General features: G+C 32.1%; 1 protein-coding gene across 2 annotated transcripts in view; it reads left to right on the forward strand.

Annotated features, from left to right (window-relative positions):
* The window catches only part of LOC115881538 (facilitated trehalose transporter Tret1-like), a 68507-nt gene extending 49157 nt beyond the window's left edge, over positions 1-19350 (forward strand). For both annotated transcript variants that reach the window (XM_030899073.1, XM_030899074.1), the window contains exons 3-7: positions 1544-1676; positions 13410-13595; positions 15619-15800; positions 16515-16665; positions 17590-19350. In XM_030899073.1, the coding sequence (XP_030754933.1) occupies positions 1544-1676; positions 13410-13595; positions 15619-15800; positions 16515-16665; positions 17590-18368 (1431 nt within the window). In that variant the 3' untranslated portion in view covers positions 18369-19350. The remainder of the gene's footprint in view (positions 1-1543; positions 1677-13409; positions 13596-15618; positions 15801-16514; positions 16666-17589) is intronic.
* The last annotated feature ends 3995 nt before the right edge of the window (positions 19351-23345 follow it).

The following is a 23345-nucleotide window of genomic DNA, read 5'->3' on the forward strand; positions in this document are numbered from 1 at the left end:
CATTGAACACTTGGTTATTATTTTAAGTATGGGTTTACATGCTCCGTCGTTCCTTCACTAATTATATTTAAGTATAAGCGGTCAATTTTGAAATAAACCAATAAAACTGATTAAAATTAACGATGGACGACATAACGGATGCATGTAAACCCACCCTAACGTTATGAAAACATTATAAACAAAATTATTTTTTTCTTACATAGAATCATAAATCATTCATAACTATATATGTAGGTTTATTTTATGTAAAAATTATAAAGAATTGATGTTATAAAATATAATATATTCCAGATATATAAATCAGACATATTGTTTAATTCATTGTATTTCTTTCTTGAAAACATAAACATTTAAGCTTATCCAATAATAATTAAATGACTTTTTTGAGAAGCAATTACAGTTTATTTCTAATGAAATAAAAATATAAAATCATTTACAGTCCCTGGTATATGGAACATAAATTCTAAAAAAATATTAATAAAATAACAGTAATACTAAAATCTTTGTTGAGAAATTTAACTTTTGTTTTTTACAAAAAAATATCCTTAAGCCTAAAATCTGTCCAAAGAGAGGATACATGACAGCTAAATTGTATTTCCTGTCATTTTTTGGATGACATTTGTCGAAATCTTCCCTGGCTTGTTGGATACATTTTTGCTGTCACAATATTGATATTCTTAAATCATCTGGAACAATTAAATTAATAAGTATTTAATAATAAAAAATATCGAAATATGTTGTATAATTTAACAGTCAAAAAATATTTTAATGTTGCTTTTTCTTATTGTAATCGTAAGAGTAAAATAAAAAATAATCAAAGCATATCATCAATCACACTTTTTATTTTTCAATGTGGAGACTCACTGAAAACTAACGCGTCTGTGAGCCATATGTGTGAACATCCCTCAACTATAAACAATATGTAATTATATTTTAAGGGTTCATTTAAAACTCATAAGTTTTTTATTTGACAACATCTGGAACGAAAAATATTCGCGGTTTCTATTGTACATGAATTCTGGAATTTTTGGTGGTTATTTATAATTTTAATTGGGTCAATTCATTTAATGAAAATGTTTGATTAATCGTTTTCAATAACGTTACCTTTTCAGTTAATCATTTTGTTAACTATATTGGCAAATAAATTTAACAAACAAAGAAATATACTATTATAGATTCACTGTAAAACAATGAATTTATGGTGCTAGCAAGGTTACGTTTTTTGAAGTATTTATTAGCCTCCAGTTACGTTCTCTAGGTGCCTCATCTATATTGTTAAATTAAGAATCATTTACTTGACGTCTGACTATAAACCACAGCCTATTCACACCAAGCCTGCCGATTATTTGTATGTACGTCTGCGTACCTGCTACACAACGAATATGACGAGCTGGTTGTATACATATAAGCTGTACTATAAACTGTGTTAATGCACTAAATCATCAACTATGAGTAGATAGAGTAACCAGAGAAACATATTTTTTTGTAAAAATATAACAATCAATCTTAATTATACCTTTACTCATCATGTTTCTTCTTACAGGCTTTAGCTGCATTTTGTGCCCATTCCGTGTCAATATCCATAGGAATGTGCCAGGGATATAGTGCAGTGTGGATACCACAGCTTGAAAGTTTGAATGAATTTGGAATTACCTCTACACAAAGCAGCTGGCTAGGTAAGAATGAGTTTTTTTCTCATCAATACAATCAATACATATAACTAAAAATAAACGCAAGTTTCTATCAAGCATATAAGTAACATTTACTTAAATAGTCTTATTGTTATATTCATATGGCTTGAATAAAGAAAAAATAATAAACCCACAAAATAACTAAATTCTTAGTTTACTTATCGATCTAAATCTATTTATACCTTATTTTTTGCAAGTATATAATTAAATAATTACACTATTATTCCAATAACTAATTAATATGTTATTGACGTAAAATTGGACGTAGGTACTATATAAACTCATTACAACAATTTGAAAAACAGTTACCTACTCATTCGAATTTAAGACCCAAATTACAAAGGAGATGATTCAGAGAGTACATTCAGGAAATACTTAATTCCAAAAACAATATTATTATAGACCAACGAGATCAATTTGACTTGATTGCCATGAAAACGACTTTAAATTTTAGTTCGGGCTGTTGGTGTTTACATATTTTTTATTTAGTTTGAGATGGTTGGTATACTGGGTGTTTTTCAAAAGTTCACTCCTATAACTTTTTTTAATTTTTCAAATTTCATGTATGTATGTATTAATTTTTCAAACAAAAAACGACAGTTGGTATGTCAGTATATGACAGAAATTAGGATTGATTGACGTATTCAATTATTTTCAGTCACTTCCTCTTTCACCGGAAATGACTACCACTTTTGACTTTTAAATGACATCCTCGGTATTTTTTTTACTTTACTTGATAGAAAATGACACTCTGAATAGAATGACATATCATATGTCAACTTTTAATATATTTAATTTAAAAAAATAGCATAGTGTGGTACCAAATTATTCGTAAAAAAATGCTTTTTCCAAATATGCTAATGAGCCACCCTTGTTCCAGTGAAATATTGAGATATGATTAAAAATACGATTTGGGCATCTTTAACCGGCCAGGACAAGACAAGTAAAACATTAGACGATCAAGTCTATTTTTCCAAGGATTCCTTGATTAAAAATTGGTGTTTTTAACACAGCCTCTATGGCAGTCTAGAAATTTAAAATAAGATTTTATTTAAGCGAGAAATTCAAAAGTTCACAAATGATATGTCATTCTATCCATTCTATGTCATTCTATATGATGTGTCATTTTCTATAGAATAAAGTAAAAAAATACCCAAGGTGACATTTAAAAACCAAAAGTTGTGTCATTGTCGGTGAAACAGGTAGTGGCCGAAAACAATTGAATACGTCAATTAATCCTAATTTATGTCATATACTAACAACTCGTTTTTATATCTAAAAAAATTATAAGGGTGAGCCACTTTTGAGACGCACTCGGTATGTATAGTTTTCGAAAACTCGTAATGAACACATTAGATTAGATCTACACTTATCACTTTGGATAATTCCTCGTGTCTTGTTTTCTAAAGTTTCGCCACATTCGTATAAGGCTCTAGAAAATTTACAATACCCTGTACATACTGCGGTTATCTCAATTGTTCGCTAATTTAATTATTTAATTACTGGCCAATTAGAGACAAGAACTAAACTGAAATTGTTTTCGTTACAGTTTCAAATACTCGAAAAAAAAAGATTAAACACCAAGCACCTTGAACTGTACAGGTGCTTGATATATCTTGTTCGCTGAATAAATACCAGCATGGGTACTTAACCGTTTACTTCCGATAGTTAGAATGGCAAGTGTTAACAATGTAATTATACGTGCCTTTCGGAAGTAATTTACATTTTCAAATAGGATAATTAATTAGGTCTAATCTTTGGGAACGGTCTGAAAATGTTCATTGATTAAACGTTTGCATCGTTCCAAATACTTGTTTACTTTTAACTTTTAATTGTTGTCGTTTGTATTGTCTTTTGTTAACTTTTATGTTTTTAAAGGTGTTTTGTTTAGAAGATCATAAAAAAGGAATTAAAATAAAATTATGCAGTGACTCTTAAAAACGTTGCGATAAATGGGATTTTTTATTATTGAATAATTATTATACATACTTTTCATTGAAATGCTGTTACCCTTTGTTGTAAATATCGTTGCATTTTTAATATTTCAAATATCAAGAATATACCGGGTGCGTCTGCAAAGTGGCTCACCTTTATAACTTTTTTATTTTTTCAGATAAAAAACGAGATTTGGTATGTTAGTATGTAAAATGAATTAGGATTGATTGACGTATTCAATTTTTTTGGTCACTTCCTGTTTCACCGGAAATGACTACAACTTTTGATTTTTAAATGGCACTCGCGGTTTATTTTTACTTTATTCGATAGAAAATGACACTCTGAATAGAATGACATATCATGATTCAACTTTTGACATTTTCACTTAAAAAATTATTAATTTCAAATTTCAGTCTAGAGCGCCATGGCTGAGTTAAAAACACTAATTTCGAACACTTAATCAAGGAGTCTTGGGAAAATAGATTTGATCGTCTAAAGTTTTTACTGTCCGGTTAAAAGATGTCCAAATCGTGTTTTTAATCATATCTCAACTTTTTCAAATGGGTGGCTCATTAGCATATTTGGAAAAAGCATTTTTTACGAATAATTTGATACCAAACATTTGGTATTTCGAGTCAAATTGTCGGTATGAACCGCATGTAACAATTTCAAATAGACCATATGCGAAAATGTAAAAGTTGACATATTATGATATCACATTCTATTCAGAATGTCATTTTCTGTCGAGTAAAGTAAAAAAATACCGCGGGTGTCATTTAAAAATCAAAAGTTGTTGTTATTTCCGGTGAAACAGGAAGGGACCAAAACAATTGAATATAGCAATCCTAATTTATGTCAAATAAAACTCTTTTTTTCTCTTAAAAAATTAAAAAGTTATGGGGTAAGCCACTTTTAAGACGCACCCGGTATATCTCTATTCAAAAAGATATTATACTGAACTATACCAATATACCCTATCGTCAAGCGAAGTCTTGGGTTGCTGATGTCTAGGTGTGAATCTCTATGGCGATCTAGTAAATCGGAGAGAGAAAAATAAGGAGTAATTAGTGTTTATAACATAAGCACTTAATCCGACACTAGATTTCATGCGCTTGGGAAAATAATTGCTCTTCATTCTTTATTCAGTACATCTTATTGTACTGCGTGTATTGACCGTATTACTCTTCGTACACACGAAAATCGCCACCCAAACTCAGAAATGCCAACCCGGTATAAAACATAACTGTAATAATAAAATGAAATCAATAAATATATCTGCTAAAACGTTTAAAATCGTCTAAACAGTGTTGATTGAAAAGAAATATATCCAATGCCACATCTACACGCCTATTCATACCTCATTGGCCTTTTATCATTGTTCTATATCATTTTATTGAACCATTTTTATATGAGAAGCCGATAAGTAGGTTGCGTAGCTATTTCTTCAAGAAAAAACGGGTTGTATTATGTTACCAACAAAAAAATATATACGCAATATAATTATATAAATTACTTAACAAGGGTATAAGTAACAAACTATTAAGTGTACAACATGTGTATACAATTTATTTTTAAAAAGATACAGTTATTGATATGTTATTTACAAGGAGAGACAGTAGACAGAAAAGACATTCTAGCACAGATAACACATTATACGCACATCACACGCACAGATAACACAACGATTATGTGTTATCTGTGATTCTAGTAAATAACACAAAACTGGAAATACACACACCGGAAAAGTCTAGGGATATTACAATTTTATCCAGCCATCATCAGTAATTTTATTATTTGCATTTCTGATATAATAAAATTAAAATAAACAAATAGTTTACAGGACGTATTGGAAATAAAAATGCGAAATTTACCGAATTTTTCAAATTTACCTTGATTTTTATTGAACTCAAAAAAATATACACTTTTTTTTATTCTAAACTGTGAATTAAAAAAAAAAGATAAAACCATTTTTACTTAATAAAGGGTATAGCCTCCTCTACTGTTCATTACAGCCCTACATCGTCTCTCCATGCTCCTGATCAGGTTGTCGATCTCTTCTTGAGGTACAGCCTGCTACGCTGCATTCACGGTCCGAACCAGATCCCTACGTGTTTCACGAGGCATACCCATTCTCAAAATTCTTCTTTGGACCGCGTCCCATACGTGCTCGATGGGGTTGAGGTCAGGAGATTGTGCTGGCCAGGGTAAGATGTTTAATTGATGAGCATTGATAAACTCACTTACCACTCTGGCTGTATGAGGCCGTGCATTGTCATGCATGAGAATGAAGTTTCTCCCAAAATCATTGGCATATGGTAACACGACAGGCTCAAAAATTAAATCACGATATGTGATTCCTGTTAGAAACCTTTCAAGAAAAACGAGATCGGTTTTTCGGCCTAACTGGACTCCTCCCCAGACCATAACTGTTCCACCTTGATAAGGGTGCACTTCCTGAACATGATCCAACCGAATAAAATTTCCCGGTTCTCTCCATACCCTAAGCCTTCTCGAATCCGGATGAATTCTAAAGCGTGACTCATCCGTGAAGAGAACATTGGCCCATTGTTCATTCGACCACTTAACATGATCTTGAGCCCACAAATATCGTACCTCTCGATTTCCTCTCGTTAAGGGTTGAGCTCTCCAGGGGCGTCTGCTTCTTAAGTTGACCTCTCTTAATCTATTGCGAACAGTGTCAGGACTAACGGTTACATTATGTGTTTCCTGGAGAACTAAACTAAGCTCTGGTACTGTAAAAGTCGGTCGGGCGTCGAGCATTTAATTGTAAAAAATGACCTTGCTGAGGGGTAGTAATGCGATGTCGCCCTGTGTGCCTTTCAGCAGCATCACCACTTTCAGGGTAGCGTGCACTTAATCGCGATATTACACTTTGCTTTGTATTTAATGCTCTAGCTACGTCGATTTGGCGCATTCCAGCTTCGAGCATACCCATGGCCCTTAGCATTTCGTCTCTGTTAAGATGTCTACGCTCCATAATGTCGTTTAATACTAAACAGAGTTATTTGAATGAGTTCTGGCTGGGTATCATAAAAACATAGCCAGTACAGGTTAAATTCGAACAATTGATGCTAGATGCTTTTTATACATTTGACAAAAAATGCACAAACACTTCTGCAAATATCGCAAATTTAGAAATAACTAGTGTGACTACTTCGTTTCAATCGAAGTAGAAAGAATCGGCCTACAAATATGTGGTTGGTTATTCAAAACATTTATTTTTAACTTTAATAAAATGATATCCCTAGATTTTTCCGGTGTGTGTAGTAGAAGAATACAATACATATATTTGGGACGACTAATACACAGCTCCGGATCTCTATTGACAGAAATCAATCGAAGAATTAAGTTAGCATGGTGTACTTATGGAAGAAACTAATCTTATTCAAATCTAGAATGCCACTTTATCTGAAGAAAAAAACATTCGACCAATGTGTAGTACCAGTCATGACCAATACATGCGAAACCTCGACACGTAAAATGGACATTATAAGGAAACTGCAGGTCGTACAATGCTCAATGGAACCTAATAACCAAGAAAGCTGGGAATAATCAAGAAAGACCGTAAAAGAATAGAGTGGATACGACGGTAATAGATGTCATCCACAGAATCAAATCCCCCAAAAAGTGGCAATGATGGGCAGGACACCTGGCAAGGAGAACGGACAACAAATGAACCACAAAAAGTACAGCATGGGACCCACGAGGAATTAAGAGACCTAGAAAAAAAACAAAATGATTGAATAAGCTGACAATGCTGATGATGATGACAAGGAGGGAAATAAAACAAACTATAAGTAAATTAATTGAAAAAATACTAAAAATACAATTATTTTAATAAATAATTGTTTATGTTCAATGCTACTGAGTCTCTTTATCCCTAAAAATTTAAAGAACAAGTTGTTTTTTTTATGGAAAATGAATATTGATTTGTGTAATTTAAATCTCACTATTTTCTTAGCCGACCATACCAACAGGTATGGTAGGCTAAGATCGGCAAAAAAAAGTTGTTTTAATTTCACTCAAAATGAGTTATTTGGGTCATAAATGATCTGGCCATTAGTTTTTGGTTGGGGTGGGGGGTTGGTAAGGGGGTATGGGAGGGTGTTAAAAATTTTAAAAAATCGTAACTCCAAAATTACAGTAGCTAGCGAAACGCGGTTTTCAATTTAAGATTAGGAATAATATTTGCAACAAAATTTGTAATAACATCAAAATCAGTCAAAGTCGCAGTTTTGAGATAAAAAAAAGAATTGGAAAATTTCCTTTACTTTGAAACTAAAAGAGCTGCCTACCAACTTTTTATTAACATATTTTAGTATGGGCGGCTATACGTGCATACCGGCGCCAATTTTTTTGTAAAACATGGAGTAGGTGCCATTGATAAAAAATACAGAAGTAAATATTAAATAAAGAAATATGTCTGGAGGTCTGCAAACATGAATAACTTGCTGAATGCATTTCAATCAACATAATTTAATAAATTAATCTTGTTTGCAGTCGTGTTACAATGAGTAAAAAATGAATACTGCCATTGTTCGTTATTATAAATGCTATAACATATTTATCAGACAAAATTAATTTCCAAAATGCAAAATTTTAAATTGCTCATGCCTTGCGTAATGCTTCTGCATCTAAATGCCCTACGATCAAAAAAACAGCATCATAGATGTCTTGGAAGTGGAGATTATGTGCAAATCCAGTTCATATGATCGCTAAATTTCTTAATATGCCTAAAACCAAAACTATAATAAATAAATATAAAGGAATAAGTATTGCTAGATTAGAAAGATCGTAACCCATTTTACTAAAACAGTATATCATATTATGCTTAGTCTATTAATCAACATCAACATCACCAAACGAAATTCGCAAATTATTTTGCATTCTCGATTATTTTATGTAGTTTTTACTAAAATAGGCAAACAGTGTCAGACGAAATTATGAAATACTGAAGAGAAAGTGAATAAAAATACTTTAATTGAACAATCTACAACACTGAAACTAAATATCAATTAGATACAGTTAGATGACATTATTTTGTGTAAGTAAAAAATAAGAAAAAAGAATATACAAGAATATAAATATTAATGATCATTAATATTAAGTATAATATGAAAAGGATGATATTTATAAATATCCATATATTACGATGTTGTCTGTTTTTTAGTATACCTATACAGTGTCGACCAAATGGATTGCAAAAATAAAAAAATATGTAGGTATGTATTATTGAAAGTGAATGGCTAATACTATGATTCAGTGTAGTCATTCTCGTTTAGAAAACCCAGAAAAGATCCAGTGGTTCTCAAAATTTAAGAAAAAAATCTTATTTTTTTAATTTTCAAAGTAAAATAACTCTGTTATTTTGGACTTATTTGGAAAACGGTTTCTTTTATCGAGATCTGCCAGCCCTGAAAATATTTGCATCTATTTAAGGCTCACCCTGTATTTTTTCCTATTTCGTGTCTTTGAAAGGGTTTTTGATAATTTTACGGACAAAGACACTTGGTTTAATGCAAGGATTATAATAACGGATAATAAATGATGAACAGTTTAATATTATCATTAACAATAAGTATCAAACAAATTAAAATTTAAAACTGTCATCAAAATCCAAAACATCGCCAGAAATTTGACTGAAATTAAAAAAATAATTAAAAAAGAACAATGTGACCCTTACGTAAATCAATCATATAATCCCATTAAAAAAACAATTTAAGTAAATTCATTATAAAGTAAATAACACTTAATAATTTTCGTTTCAAGGAACACTTTTATTATAATTACTAGAAACTGATCAATAGTTTTTGTTATTTGCAATTTGCAATCTTAGCAGAATTTAGAAATACATATTCTATTTATCCATTGCCCGAGGAAACATACTACACTTAAGTGTTAATTAATAACTTTCAAATTTCTTTGTAGTACTATTAGTAACCTTATTTTATTTGTGAATTTCTTAAACCAGAAAAAATAAACAACTAAGATGCTCGAGGAACTGTTACGTGTGTTAGTACTTGAGTAGTTCTTAATTTTCACAACACAACTTAACTGTAAATTAAGTACTTGGAATATTAATTTTGAAATAACACGTCTTATTTTTATGAATGACAATTAAGTATACTAGTAAATGAGATTGTTATCTGTTATTTTAATTCACTGACGACAAATTATTTATCTGTCATTGTTTTGGATGTCGTCTGGCGCTATGACGCTATTCTTCCCTAGGGTGTCCCTTATTTTGTTGAATATTTTAGTTTCTACGATGCTACAGCGCTACTTAACCAACGCATGTTCGAAACTACCTATTTCTATAGTTTGACGCTCAAATTTTTCGCTTTTGGTACACTCCTGGAAAGTGAATGTTTTTTTGGTTTATAATTTGTTGATTCCGGGGATATTATTTGCGTCCTATAAAAGTTCATAAATAAATTTATAGTTTCTTTTTTCCGACATCCGGATTTTGTGCGGATTTCTGAGTTCATTTGTCCGGATTCCTGAGTTTACTTGTCCGGAATTTCCAAAAGTCTTTATGGAAAGCCTATTCTTCCCTGACTAGGTACAAGTTGAAGAGACCGATAGTCTTTGAATTAAAGGCAATTGAAAAATGTCGTCTTTTATTTGCCTTTGTAAGCAGTAAGCGGTACTTCAGATCTGTACTGCATACGTTACAAATGACATCGGAATTACTACATACTTTCGTTTTGGCAATATTAAATGCCTAATTTTTTGATAAAATTAAATATTGCACGTTATATACCCATAGTGCCAAACCAATTTACTCATTCTATATACAGGGTGAGACCATTTTTCAAATAAGTCCAAAATAACCTAGATATTTTACTTTGAAAATTAAAAAAATATATTTTTTGCTTAAATTTTGAGAACCACTGGATTTTCTGGGTTTTCTTTCTTGTAAATTTAATAATTAATTTAATCTACTACCTAATGTTACAATATTGTTTTTTAATTAAAAAAAAATTCCGAGAAAAAAAGTCTCATAAAAGTATTTCTGGGGTCGAAATATACTACCCTTAAAAATATTTGCACTTATTTAAGACTCACCCTGTATAGCATGAGCTCAATCTTTGAATAAGAAGACTAAGGAAGGAGCATAATGCTATCCATGTATTCATGCATGGTGGGCGGAAAAGCCACCATAAAAGCTCTCTAGGGTGGGGATCCTTGACAGTTCTGTTTGACGATTCATTTGACACATTTGAATTTGATTTGAAATTTTGTGGATTTGTCAGTCTTTACGGAGCTTATTTTATGTTATCTATTATTTATTCTACTACTGATAGTTGTATAAAGGTAGTAAATCTAGATGGAAATTGTGGCAGAACTTAAATTAACAGTGACACTATCGCGATTTATCGAAAAAGACTCTAAAATAGTTGGTTGTGTAGCGTGCGGTAGATCTCGGCAAAAATTGAGTGAAATAATGGAACAACTTTTCGCTAGTAAGTGACTATATAATATACATACGTATAGTAAACCGATCATTTATGAAATTCACTTAAATTAACTAAATTATATATTTTTCTTGCATTTTAGCTTTTATTTATTACTTGTCAAAGATTAGATGTCATAAAATTTAGATACGTTAATTTGACTTACCTGCTTCAGTAGCGTATCGGATGTTTCTGTTAATAAGTACTTATTATAACTTATCTATTTTTATTAGAATTATATATTTTTATAACAATTTTAATAACTACCAACATTTATTCACAACGTAAAATAAAACAACAAATTATTGAGTCTACCCCACGTCTAACCTACATCATAGTTTTACATTTTTTAAATAAAATTAGAACGACACTGATAAACCGGAATTTAAGTCGGCCATATTTGAGGCCCATCGCGGTGTACCTAAGATTTTTGATATGCTCCTTCTTTAGTCTTCTTATTCAAAGAGCTCAATAGTCTAGAGTCGGAGAATATTTCGACAAATGAGATCATTCAGAAAATGACAAAATAATACAATAATTTAGCTCTAAATTAAAATGACAGGCACAACTGTCACTGTAATGAATAGTTGGGTAGACGAGTGTGTATAGTGGTGAATTAGTGTTTTCTTCTGCTGAAAATATGTAAACAAGGATGATAGCACTTTTTTGTCTGAAACGGACATTTTAGTGTTAGTTTTTTAAATTATTTATGACTGATTAGAGTTTCAAATTTCAATAGATATATATAAAGTTAAATAATTTAATTTGATATAATAATTAATTTAGTTTTCAACATGTCTGTTCGCAATTTAAATCAGAACTACCACAGATCGTATTAATTGGATTGCAAACGTATAATAAACAGAGAATTTAATAGAATTAGTGTATTTATCATTAAATTAAACATTATAACAATTAAATAAGTAAACATTAATTTTCTATATTGGTTTTGAGAGGATTGAAAATGAATGAACCATTCATTATTAGCCATAATTCGGCATATTAAAAAATGTATTGAGGTCAATATTGAGGTGGTATTTCTAAACTAGGGTATATTTACTGAAATTTTTCACTGTTATTGAAAGTCTGTGAAAACAAAAAGCATACAGGGATGAAAAATTATCAACCATTGCCATTTGAAAAGCTACTATGGTACATTTTTTCACTTCTTCTGTACCGGGTGTCCCACTAAGAATAGCTCTCGTTTGTATCTCGGAAAGTATTAGCCGTAGGGGCTGCGGAAAAAATATTTATAACTAAATGGGCTATGAGAAATTGCTGGAAATTATTTTCAAGTTTGTAGAACGACGGCTAGGGGCGCAACTGCAACAAAAAGAATGAAAATGGAGTTTTTACACAATTTTGCCTAGATAAGGTGTACTATAAGTAATAGCTTCATAATCTTCAGTAAATTTTCAATATTTTTTGTTAGAGCCATTTTCCCCTATCTACTAAAATAAAGTGGTGGGGGAAGGTTAGATCTGTTTTTATTTAAATATTAATAACTCTGGACTGGATGATCGGAATCCAACAAGCAAGGGCTCGTTTAAAAGAGCGTTTCTTACTCTATATTGTACCATATAGACAATAATAATAAGCTTTTGAACGTAGACGCTAGTCGCATTGTCTTACACTTGAACAAACATTGCGCGTTTTTTCAAAAAAATTAAATGCAATAGTATATGTAATTCTAGCTGATAGTAGAGAGTAGTAAAAGCTTAAAAAGTCAGCGAAACCCGCATTTTGATATCTTCTTTCGAACCGAAGATATTAGCAAAATTTTAATAAATACCAAAAAATAAGCCCTTAATTACCTTATTTTTACAACACCGTATCAGTAGCCCTCTTAATTATACCTATTCTAACAAAAAATAAGATAGAAACAGTTAGTTTATTTTAAAATCGACGAAATACCAGAATACCATAATACCAGAGGTATTAATATCTAATAATTAAGATATTAATAACAGTGAAAACGAAACGATGATTCAGTGAAGTCATGGTAGGCTTTGGAAAAAAGTTGCTTTTGACGTAATAGTATAAATGTCAAATTGTTATTAGATCAACATTTTGATAGTCTTATCAGCGTTTTTTATCTTTTAATTGCTTTTTCAAAATGCCTTTATTATTTGAAATAGTTGAAGTTGTTGAAATTTCAATATTTGTGCTGAATCGTTTTTTTGTAGAGGCATCCTGTTTAATTTTTATAATCCGAAATATATATAATATATACAAGAAAGATTTTAACTACAATCTACAACTGTAGTCTTTGCTATAACCATATTAAAGTATGATAATATTGCAGCAAGTTTGGGAGCAATAACGAATCCAATAGGAAGCATACTATCAGGAGTTCTTGCTGAATGGTTAGGAAGAAAAAGATCCATCCAAATCAGCAGCATCCCCTTCATAATAGGATGGGTCCTTATAGGTTTAGGAAGAAATATAGCATGGCTCTACGCTGGTAGACTTATCACGGGAATAGCTGCAGGTGAGTTTTTTCAGAGCTGCAAGCTCACAGAAAATTTAAGTCTTTTTTTTTCATTATTTAATTCATTAATAATTTTAATGACTTAAGTCATTTTTCGTAAGCTGACTTCAAAATGATTTAAATCTTTATTCTAAAATAGAAAAAAAATGTCATTAAAAGAAGGCTTAAATCTACAATAAATGTGCCTACAATGAATGAATAATATAGGTAATAAATGTCTATATCTATGTGGCAAAAAATCCCATATGGTTTTTTCGCCACTGCAAGAAAATCTACAAAATAAAATTTAAAAAAATAAATCCATTTTATCACATACTAAACCAATGAATACAGAACAACAAACAAAAAATGTAATATACCAAATACCATGCGAATGCGATAAATTTTACATTGGTCAAACATCTGGACCCTTAAATGCTGGAATTAAAAAACATAAGATTATTTAAGAAAGGGAGATTTTCACAAATCTAAGATTTGTCAGCACTCATGGGACACAGGGCACAGAATAAATTTTAATAACGCCAAAATTATAATGAAAGAAGCGATAGCGATAGCTTCTAAAAGAAAAATAAAAGAGGCTTTTTTAATACAATCTGATAAAAATATGTATTGCTCATGCATCTGTGGATGTTAGTAATGTATGGCAATCGCTTCTTTGATTTTAAAGAACATATATCATACCTACGTAAAAATTAAAAATAATCATACAGAGAGTTTGGGGCTTTTCGGTTTTTCCTTATTAAGTAATTGTTATCAGGTAGTAATTGTTAATTTTGAGGTTTAACCTGATATAATGTCATTTTAACAGAACGTCAACGTTTTTGTAGACGTATCCAAAGACGTATCTGTTTTAAAAAAACTAAAGTGTTCTCGAATAGTTGAATTAAATATTTTAAATAGTTTTCTTCTTTATTCTTTGTATTTTTTTTGCTTCCAACGACGGAAAGAGATAAACTTTCCGAAACGTTAAGCATTTTTTTGTTCGTTAGGCAAATTTGTATATCTTTAAACCTAACTTCTGACAAGTAGTTTCCGTTTGGGATTAACGCCAGAAGTGTTTACATAAAATAACTATTTTATTTTGTAGATTTTCTTGCAGTGGCGAAAAACCCATATAGGATTTTTGGGGGAAATATAGGTAATAATGAAATCGGCAATGGGTAATACCAAGAACGGTAAACTAATAGGATTGCTCATCCTCATAAGACGTACCTTTGCCTCTTTCCGCGCATTAGCTGACAATTGTGACGTCATTGTAGTCCTTGTCATGATAGTATGTTTTATTGGTTGCCTATGGTAAACTAATAAAAATAACAGCCGAGAAATTTTGAGTTAATTATTTTGACGATTTTAAATGTAAAAAAGATGTTTTTGAAGTTTTTAGAGCTATAGAATTTATAAATACGTTCATTTTGTGTTGTGGATTGTGACTAAAGTGCATACGATATTGTTTATTAATTATTTTAAAGCAAAATATGGAAGTACTCTAAAAAGAATGCTTGCGAAAGGTGATGCTGGGAACTGGTGTTCTTAAAATTGCATTATGCGAATACGATTTATGCAGTTAATTTTCTATACTGCATACATATAAGGTGTTTAAATAAATAAACTAAATAATGAATGTTTTGAATACGGCAACCAATAATACACATACTATCATGACAAGGACTACAATGACGTCACAAAGCGAAGAGTTTTCGCATGCACCTGGCAGACACTTTCGGCCGAATGAGCAGTCCTATTAGGTTAACTGTTCTTGGGGTAATACAAGAAAAAAAAATTAACATTAATAAATAGGTAGTTAAACTGAACTTGACTGGTAATTATTTTGATTTAAGTCATTTTGCCGAAGATTTAATTCATTTAAACTTTATGTTGAAATTGACTTAAGATTTAAATCATTTTGATTTTATAAATGACTCAGGACTTAAGGTTTAAGTCTTTTTGAAACTGACTTGCTCTGTTTATTTTATATTTATTTCTTTAATTTTCTTTTAACTAATGATTCATGTTGATTTTGCAGGAATGTCTACAGCTTCCTATACCTACGTCGGTGAAATAACTACTCCAACCACAAGAGGGTTCTTGCAAACCTTAGGGCCTATTTGTGCCAGTTTTGGTATACTTTTAACTTACGTATTAGGTTATGTTTTGCACTGGACTACGGTAGCTTTAATTAGTACAGCATTTGCCGTGTTTTCTATGGTAAGTAGCACAAAATCTATTCACCAACGAAGTAGTAGTATAAAATAGTAAAATATGATTTGTATATTACAAATATTTCTGTACAAATAAACAATCAAGAAGTTTGTGTCTTATTAAACGGTTTTTGCATTTTCCATTACGATACAAGCTTACGAAATAGTATTGTTATTAATTTTTAAATTAAAATATTATTTATTGATTATTTATTGATTATTCAATGTATTCAGAAGATGTTAACCTTGTTAAATAAATAGTAGAAGAATAATAATGTAGCTTTATGTAAATTTATAAACTGGAATATTCTGAACAATGATAATTTTGATACAACACATTGATCGATCATTAAATAGATCAGGTTTACAGTTCCCAAGACCAAATTGATATTTAGGATTTTTTCTTCTGAAATTTTTATCAAAGATTATCATAATTGACGACATGGACAAATTAGTTAATTAATTATGCAGATAAAATTTTCTTGTGAACTTAACAAAAAATATTGAAAGTCAAGGTCGTGTATCCGTTGAAGGTTCTATCGAGCAATAAAGCCGATATTACTGGTCAAAAAAGTACAATTTTTGTATTATACAGGATGTGCTCTGCCCATTCGTTTTAGCATTATTATTTATTTCGTGTTAAAAATCGAGGAAACTTGTAAATTTATGGTAATAGTTTATAATTATTAAGTTATATAATTGATTTATTTATTATTTTCAGATTACTATGCAAGCAATGCCAGAGAGTCCAGCACATTTGGTTAAAATAAGTGGAGGAAACATCAATGAAAAATCTGACGCTTACAAAGCATATTTCTTCTTCAGCAGAAATATTGTAGTAGCTCAGCAAGAGATTCAAAAAGCTTCTGAAGGTAAATATATGAGTTATATTATTTGTTTATAACTATTATGAAAAAGTTAAAATAAATTAATTAAAGCATAGTATAACAACGGTTGTCTTTTAATTCTGCATATACAAAAACATAGTAGGCGCCTGTCAACCTATATCAAATGTCAAAATTAACTGTGATTTTTAGTTAACTTAACGCCAAAGTTTTAAACCGCTTCATTTAAAGCTGTACCGAAACTGAATTTGTTTAGGTACAACTTTTGATTTTTAAATGGCACACTCGGTATATTTTAACTTTATTCGATAGAAAATGACACTCTGAATAGAATGGAATATCATATGTCAACTTTTGACATTTTCGCTTGAAAAAATTGTACTTTAAATTTCAATCTAGAGTGCCAATGGCTGTGTTAAAAACACTAATGTTTAATCAAGGAGCCTTGGAAAAATAGATTTGATTGTCTAATGTTTTTCGTGTCTGGCCGCTTATAAGATGCCCCAGTCGTATTTTTAATCATAACTCAATTTTTTCAAATGGAACAAGGGATGGCTCATTAGCATATTTGGAAAAAGCATTTTTTTATGAATAATTTGGTACTACACACTAGGTATTTCGAGTGAAATTATCGTTATGAACCGCCTGTTACAATTTCAAATAAACCATATGCGAAAATGTCAAATGTTGACATATGATATGTCATTCTATTTAGAGTGTTATTTTCTATCGAATAAAGTAAAAAAATACCGATGATGCCATTTAAAAATCAAAAGTTGTAGTCATTTCCGATGAAACAGAAAATGACCAAAAACAATTCATTCATATACTAACATACCAAATCTCGTTTGGTTGACCACTTTTGAGACGCATGCGGTATATGCAAAATATAAAAGACAACCCTCATATGCACAATCTGTAAACACAAATAATGAGAAATGTATTTTTCAGCTAACAACAACGAGAAACAACCGCAGAAATCCTTGAAGGAATTGTACCTCAGCCCAGAAACGACCCGTCCATTTTGCCTTCTAGTCACATTGTTCCTTCTGCAAGAATTGAGCGGAATCTACACCATCCTCTACTATGCCGTCCAATTCTTCGCCGAAACCAACTTACAAATCGACGACTACGTTTCGAGCATCACCGTCGGCACCATCAGGTTCGCCATGTCCATAGTCTGTGCCTTCTTGATCAACAAACTCGGAAGAAAAACCCTCTGTACATTCTCCAGTTTCGGAATGACTCTTTCCGTGCTGATATTAGGACTCTACGTGAAATATTACGAAATCTATCCAGACCAGGATAAAATTCTGAAAATGTTACCTCTGTTTTGTGTCATATTCAACGTGCTGTTTTCGATGGTCGGTATGTTACCTATTCCATGGATTCTCTGTGGAGAACTGTTTCCTCTAAGGGTACGACCTATAATGGCTGGCGTGGTCATTTGCATGGCTCAAACCTTTATATTTATCTGTGTTAAAATCTACTACAACATGGTAGATTTCTTAGGATTTAGTGGTACTATTTTTACATTCTTCGTCGCCTCAACACTGTCCATGTTTTTCTGTAAGTACGTTCTTCCAGAGACCAGAAATAAAAGCTTGGAAGAAATTGAGGCCTACTTTAGGGGCAGCAAAAAACAAAAAGATAATCTCAGGGATAATGACGGTGTTGAGAATAGGGGGTTCGATATACAATCTGAAGAGATTTCAGTAGTTACCAGATAAGAGTAAAAATACATGCACTGAGAAATTATTTCAAGACTAAATAAATATTTATATTTTTGAACAAATATTAATCGACGGTATAATAATGACCTTTTGATAGTAATGTGATGTTTGCTTAGAGTAGTGTACTTTGACATAAACAGGGTTCCTTATATATTTGTTTTAGAATATGTTGTATCTATGTTTAGATATATATTTGATGATAGTGGATGTTGAAACAATACTCGATTGCGCCAAAAAATCAGTAATTTAACTTGTAAATATTCCTTTAAGTTTAGATAGGCAACACAAAATGCAGATCGGAGTGGTATAATTTAAAATAATACTTCTTCTTGTTTTCTAATGGCTCCTCTACGAGATAGTTGCCAGAAAAGAATATATTTTCGTCGCACCAGCGTTACCATATATTACAGTAGTGACAGGTACCTGTCATTTTAATTGAAATGTAGATTGTTTCTTCTGTCATTTTTTAAATGTCATCGATCAAAGATACATAACGTCTGTCTTGCGTCCAGCTCCAACGAGAAAATACTTGCCAATGCCGTTTTAATTGACATTTATCCTAACTCTTTGGACAAAATTTATATTATCACTACATAGACTATTAAGCTGTCATTTCTTATTGATTGCACACAAAGTTTTAAAAATGACTTATATTTTGTTTTCTCATTCTATATGAAAATTAAGAAAATAATATTCTTCATACGAAAATTAACTGATCTCGTAAATATTAATATCTATGGCGGTGAAAAATATATATTGATTACCACAAAACAATTAAGATTATTTATGGTATGTACTTTTAAAAATGAACATTAATAAATTATATTATTTAAGTTAATATTTTAAGAAAATTATATTAGGAGAAACTTTGTACAATATATATTATAATTAGTATTATTATGCATCTATGATGTTTATTTATGTATATTTATTTTGTTTTATTTTTGAAACAAGAAAATATTTTGATAAATAAAGATATAAAAAATATTTGTTTTTTAAAAAATATTTTTTTTTTACGTAATCGAGGGCACGATTTTTAAATTCATTGTTGCCAACCATGGACATATTCGGCACCGCCGGGCTGTCTAACTGGAATTTAAATTTCCCGCTGGGGATTCAGGTGATAGCTCTGCACAAAAACAAGAAAGAAAGAAAGAAATTTTAGCTTTCAATGCGCATCAGCATCAAAGGCTATTTAGCGGCGTATCATCTGCCACTTTAGTTCGGTACAATATTTGACAAAAAGTAAAAACTAAACAACACGTTTATAGACAGGTTGTATATGTTAACAGTACAGACATTGATTTTGTAAAAATAAAGTAAATGGTACAGAACAACATAGAATAAAACAATAAAACGTAAAAATATGTACAATTTAATTAGTAATTGGTTGCTTTAAACCAAAATGTAGCTTTTTAGATACCTATATTTTAGATTTTCAATTGTTCATTCAAGTTCAATTTCAAGCTGTAGTGATGGCCCTTTATATCCCTTAAGCGTCGTTTAAGAAGATGAGTTTTGTTGATGCAAATAATAACTATTTAATTATATATTTATAATGAATTTATTTTTTCTTTATATCCTATATTTTTTTATTATTAATTTAGTTTTGTTTCCTAAAATATTTTGATTAAAAGAAAATATGTAAAAGTGGGCAACGCTATGCCGGTCAAGCTTAATCACGTGACTAAAAGTTTATTTGGTATTTGGTATGAACTATATACTTTTTTAACTAATATTTATTTCTTTGAAAACACACACACACATATTATTGTTAAAAAGAAACATTATTGTAAACATTCAGTTTCAATCAATCCAAATTATTTAAAAAAATACCTACTACTTACTCGTACCATCACTTATAAATTCATAAAGAAATGGTTAAAATTTTTAAACAGAAATCCTTGAGAACAAAATTGAGCTCTCTCTATTCTAAAATATGTCGGTTAATTTAATATGCACTTGGATTCTTTTTCTCGGGATACGGAGGATCCAGATTGATTGATTTAAGAAATAGAGGATTCTTTCTTACCTTATTTCCATCTCCTCTATATTTCAATTTATAAAACGGGCAAAAGAAAGAAAAAAAATGAACATTCCATCGTCTTAAACCAATACCGTTTCCTTCATTTCGTAGAATTTTTCCTTTTCTTCCATCATCCTTTCCATTTATCCTCTTCATTCAGCCAGCCCAGTCGAATCGCCAGATTCAGGAGAGTGAATGAACGGATCGATGGGGGCTTCCAGCGTCGATCCAGATCTTGGATCATAAAGGAACTAGACACCAGTCAAGGGCGGTTTTAGAAAAAAATTCTAGGGGTGGGGGGCAATTTAAAACAAAAAATGTGTGTGCACGTATATTTGAAGTGAAACGTCTTACTAACAGCTATTAAATTGAAGTATTTGAAGGACATGTTTAAAAAAGTGTAGTTTAAAATGTTGAAAAAGTAATAGTAATAAGTAAGTGGCACACAAGCTACCACCTTCTCCAACAAGGGTTGGGAGCCTACCTAGACCCAATAAGCGAGACAAGCTACCGTTTCGTCTACCCGGCCCGGGTCAACCAGGCGGGCTAGACGATCCTCTGAGAGTAGGTCTTAGCGGAGCAGAAGCACGGAGATACCTCCGACTGCACCAGAGGAAGCAAAAGCGAAAACACTCCTCTGAAAAGGGGAGAGTAAAGAAACCAAAAGAAATAACCTGACTAATCTCCATCAAAGGGCCAGAGAGGGAGTGAGAACCTCTCATCTCTTCTCCGGCAGGGAGAGAAAAAAGCCTGGATGGAAAGCCGTCCAACACCAGGAAGCAAGCAGGGACGTATCAAAAGCTTTGCCGCTATTGCTGGACAAGTGAAAATGGCGGTGCTGCCAAAGGATTTCCCCCAGAGGTCTCTCTGATCACCGACCAGCCAACGTCTCTAGAAGAGACTATACTGGACGATCGGATCGCAACACAATGATCTACAAAATGTGGGTCAGCTGCGTTTTGCGGGGATACACTTTCGGATGGGCATGATCCTCATAGATTGTGTATCTTAAGAATCAGCGAATTGATTGGTGGAAATCGCACCTAAGCTTAAAAATTGGCAGGGCCGGAACTGGTTGCAGTGAAGGGAGAAAACATCCCTAAAGGGGCGGCCATTACGGTCTTTCTGCCGAGGAGCAAGGAGAAAGACACCACCTACCTACTGAGCCTTATCCAGGGTCAGAACTACAATGTAAGGACATCGAGTTGGCGAGTCATCAACTCGAGGGAGGAGGGTCATGGTCAGGTCCGCACAATAGGAAGTGACCTCAAATCCAAGGAGGCAATAGAGAAAGATACCTACGGAAATAAAAATATAAGAAATACTCTATTATAGATACGGGACAACAACGGTATCAGGTCTAAGGAGAGACCAAGTTAAAGAGGTGGAGAAAATGGAGACAGATCCTCCAGCCTCCACCTCACGGGTTCCTCAGCCGGAGGCAAGCTCCTCGACTGTGAAGGGCGATACGGAGGGCCAAACTCCAACCGTGGAAAGGTCTGTACCCTCGGACGAAAAACTGTTGTCATCGGAGAATGGGAAATACCCTGTCCCCTCTGCAACAGGGGTATGATGGTTTATAGACTAATGTGTGATGATTCAAGGAAGGGGGGCACAATAGATCTTTAAGGTCGCAGTGATTAACCCCCTCTTATTCATTCTACATTGTACATTCTCGTTTATGAGTAGCGTTACAAAGATATGGTTTTCACAGTTGCTACTTTTTTATGAAACTAAACTAAATATGACAAACACATATTTGATGCCGCTGTTAATAATTTATGATAAAAATATATGAAAAAAAAAGACTTAAATCTGTTAAAAGATTTAAATCTTTTGTAAAATGACTTAAATATTTTCTAAAAAGACTTAAATCCAAGGAGGCAATATAAATACTATAAGGACTTAAATCCAAGGAGGCTTCTTTTATTTATTACTTTCTTTTTACATACCCGGATGCATGGGCTGGGATCAAAAGTAGGAAGGTTTTATTTTCTTTGCCTAATTTGTTCAGCTATGCATTCTTTAACCAACTTCGAATTGATGGTTACTGAGTTGATCGCCCGGCCGTAGCTCCAGCGTTAGTGTGTCGATCTGCGGAGCGGAAGGTACTGGGTTCGATCCTCAGCCAGTACGGTCGCTTTATTTATTTAAATAAAAATATTTATTTATCTAAATAGAGCGACCAACGAGCCGCCACCTCAAGGAAGACAATGGCAAACTACCTTGAGTATATTTGCCTTGTACATCATCTCAAATAGTGCCGTTCGGATACGGCAATAAACTGTAGGTCCCGTGTACTTGTGAAAACACTGATAACACATATCACAAGTACATGCGAGAGGTAGCCGACGTGACGCTCTAAATAGAGTATGGCGCTGTAAGAAAAAGAGTTGATCGCTCTTAGAGCTGGTTGACAATCGTATCAGATGGTTATTTTTTGTTTCCGATAGTTCCTATCTAAGATAAGTTGTACGCATTTTTTGATAGCGTAGATTTCTGCGTGAAAGATGCCGGGGTAGGTGCCCATTGGTTCGGAATATTTGGTTTTCAGCCCAAACACTCCTATCCCTGTTCCTGCTTTGGTTTTGGAAGCATCGGTATAACACGTGGCATGGTCTTTTACCTGCTGATCAAAGGTATCGCCCTTCCAATTCTTTGTATCTCATCTATGGAGGAGTGGAGTTTTCCTTTTCAGTCCTGTTTCAGTCAAAAGAATATAAGAAAAGCAATAAATGTAATTAACAGTTAAATAAAAGCGGCATATGTTGATTACCATGATGATGATGATGATCATGGAGTGATAATGATAAATCAGTTTTCTGACTGATCATGCTAAAAAGAAACATGAACAAAATTTTCCTCTTTAATAAAGATTGAGGACCACATACAGAGTGGTCCGAACTGCATTACGGAAACTTCGGCAGCATATTCTGCAGATAAGAATA

This window comes from Sitophilus oryzae, unplaced genomic scaffold (assembly GCF_002938485.1).
Source record: "Sitophilus oryzae breed Bouriz unplaced genomic scaffold, Soryzae_2.0 scaffold_172_pilon_pilon, whole genome shotgun sequence".
NCBI classification, from domain to species: Eukaryota; Metazoa; Arthropoda; class Insecta; order Coleoptera; family Curculionidae; genus Sitophilus; species Sitophilus oryzae.